General features: G+C 60.9%; 1 protein-coding gene across 1 annotated transcript; it reads left to right on the top strand.

The window, feature by feature from the left end:
- LOC110391590 (class I histocompatibility antigen, F10 alpha chain-like) lies at positions 1-889 on the top strand (the record flags this gene model as incomplete). Its single annotated transcript, XM_021383532.1, is given in 4 exon segments — positions 1-23; positions 154-186; positions 325-357; positions 544-889. Coding segments are annotated over 4 exon segments (109 nt in total), but the record flags the coding sequence as incomplete, so codon positions are not given.
- Positions 890-2,127: the final 1,238 nt, after the last annotated feature.

Raw genomic sequence — 2,127 nt, 5'->3', positions numbered from 1 at the left:
CGTCGGGTTCGTGGTGTGGAAGAGTAAGTGGGGTAAAGGCAGAGGGCTGCGGAGGCTGGGGGCTGGGGGCTGTGGGGGGAGCCCAGATGCCCTCGGGAGCCTCCCTGCTCCCCCCGCTGTGAGCCCGTTGCTGACGTTCCTTTCTGTCTGCAGGGAAGGGGCAGCAGGGTTACAGAGCGGCACCAGGTGAGTGCCGAGGGCAGCGCCGTCCCCAGCCTCTGCTCGGTCTCGGGGCAGTCCCGGGCCCCTCGTTGTTTTTGGGGTCGCGCTGGTGGTGACACGGCGAGCACGGGGCCAGGGCTCACGGCTCCTCCTCCCTTACAGGCCTCGACCGGGGAAGCGGTGGCTCAGCCGCAGGTACGGTGCGGGACTGGGGCTCGGGAGGGGTCCCTGGGGATGGAGGGGTCCCGGTTCCCCACAATCCCCTGTCGTACCCACAGCCAGGGCGGGGCCGGGCCCAGCCCTCCCTTGAGAGCCCCCCAGAGTGGTGAGCTGGGACGGGGACGTGGCCCCACGCGAGCCCGTCTCTTCTCACCCCTGCAGGGAGCGAACGTTCCACCTGAGCACTGTGCTTGCTTCAGCCGGCCCCGCGTGCCGGTGGGGTTTGTGGACGGGCGTAGCTCCGCTTTCTCAGCCTCTGGAATCTCCTTGGGCTTCCGCTCAGCAGGGGGTTGGAACAGGATGATCGTGGAGGTCCTGGTCAGGCCAGGCTGTTCCATGATTCCATGATTCTAGGATTCTAGGATTCCGTGAGTACGTGATTCTAAGATTTTATGATTCTGTGAATCCATGATTTGATGATTCCGTGAATCCATGATTTGATGATTCCGTGAATCCATGATTTGATGATTCTGTGAATCCATGATTAAATGATCCCATGATTCTGTGATTCCATGATTTGATGATTGCATGATAACATGATTGTATGAGTCCATGATTTTATATTCGCCAGGAAGGCAGCAGACTGCTTTGAGTAGTGGGGCTGCTCCTAGAATCCTAGCAGCAGCCTGCTCTGAAACGTGTATCGGACCCAGCTGCCCACACCCTGAGGGTTTGCGGTGGCAGTGCCCCATCCTGCTCTGCACTCTCCTTTGCACGTCCACTCAGCACCCCCGCTCCAGCAGAATAAGAGCAAAATGCGTCATTCCCATTGCAGAGATGGAGGGAGGAACGGGATTTCCTTTGGCCCCAAACATGGAGAACGGATCTAAGGCCAAGAAGGGAGCTACAGTCCATCCAACACATGGGAAAACTCGCAGATCTTATGGTGAGGATTCAAAGCAGGGACTGGCTGATCCCAATGAGCCCAGGAGAAAACGTGAGCATCTCCTCTGAGCACTGGAATGGGAATCGTGACCCTCAAGCGTGACACACGCACCACCACCTGCTGGGCTCACAGTGGATCTCCAGTTCACGCACACTGGAACGCAGCAGCGCTGGCACCAGCTCGGTGCCGCTGGGGGCTCTCATTGTGGGTCTCTCATTCTGGGTGCGCCTTCTGCTTCCTGAGGACGCGGTTGTCAGCTCTGCTGCAGGCCTGGTGTGGGTGTAGGTGGCCCAGGGATGAGGTGGTCCGGCCCCATTCAGGCCCGTGCATCGGCCCCTGCCTTACAACTCAAATCCGTGCTCAAGAGGGAGGAGAAGGGGAAGGGTGGCCCGATGCGCTGGGAAAAGCTGGGGCTGCCTCTCCCGGGGAAAGGCGGAAGGGCTCAGGGTGCAGCTCCCGACCTGAGCCGAGCAGCCCACGTGAAGGCATGGCTGTGGTGCCGGGAGAAGGTCCCCATCCCAAACAGAGCCCGTGGGAAAGCCTGGCCCGGACAGATGAACGGGCAGAGCGACCGCTCGGTGCGGGCTATGCCATGGCTCCGCCTCCACCGAGCATCCTCCTCATCCTTGCTCTGCAGCCCGCTCCAACAGTTTGCCGGGCCCCAGAAGCAGATCGTGAACTGGTGCGTGGTCAAGGATTAGAGGGTCACTGGGGGCAGCCAACGCGGCTTCACCAAGGGGAGGTCGTGCTCCACCAACCCGGTGGCTTTTTGTGAAGGCACCACCGGGTGGACAGGGGATGGGAAAGCAGCGGGTGCTGGATAGGGGATGGGAAAGCCGGGGGAGTCCCTCAAGGGTTGG

Source organism: Numida meleagris, unplaced genomic scaffold, assembly GCF_002078875.1.
Source record: "Numida meleagris isolate 19003 breed g44 Domestic line unplaced genomic scaffold, NumMel1.0 unplaced_Scaffold412, whole genome shotgun sequence".
Classification (NCBI taxonomy): Eukaryota; Metazoa; Chordata; class Aves; order Galliformes; family Numididae; genus Numida; species Numida meleagris.
This window is presented reverse-complemented; position numbering and strand designations above follow the sequence as displayed.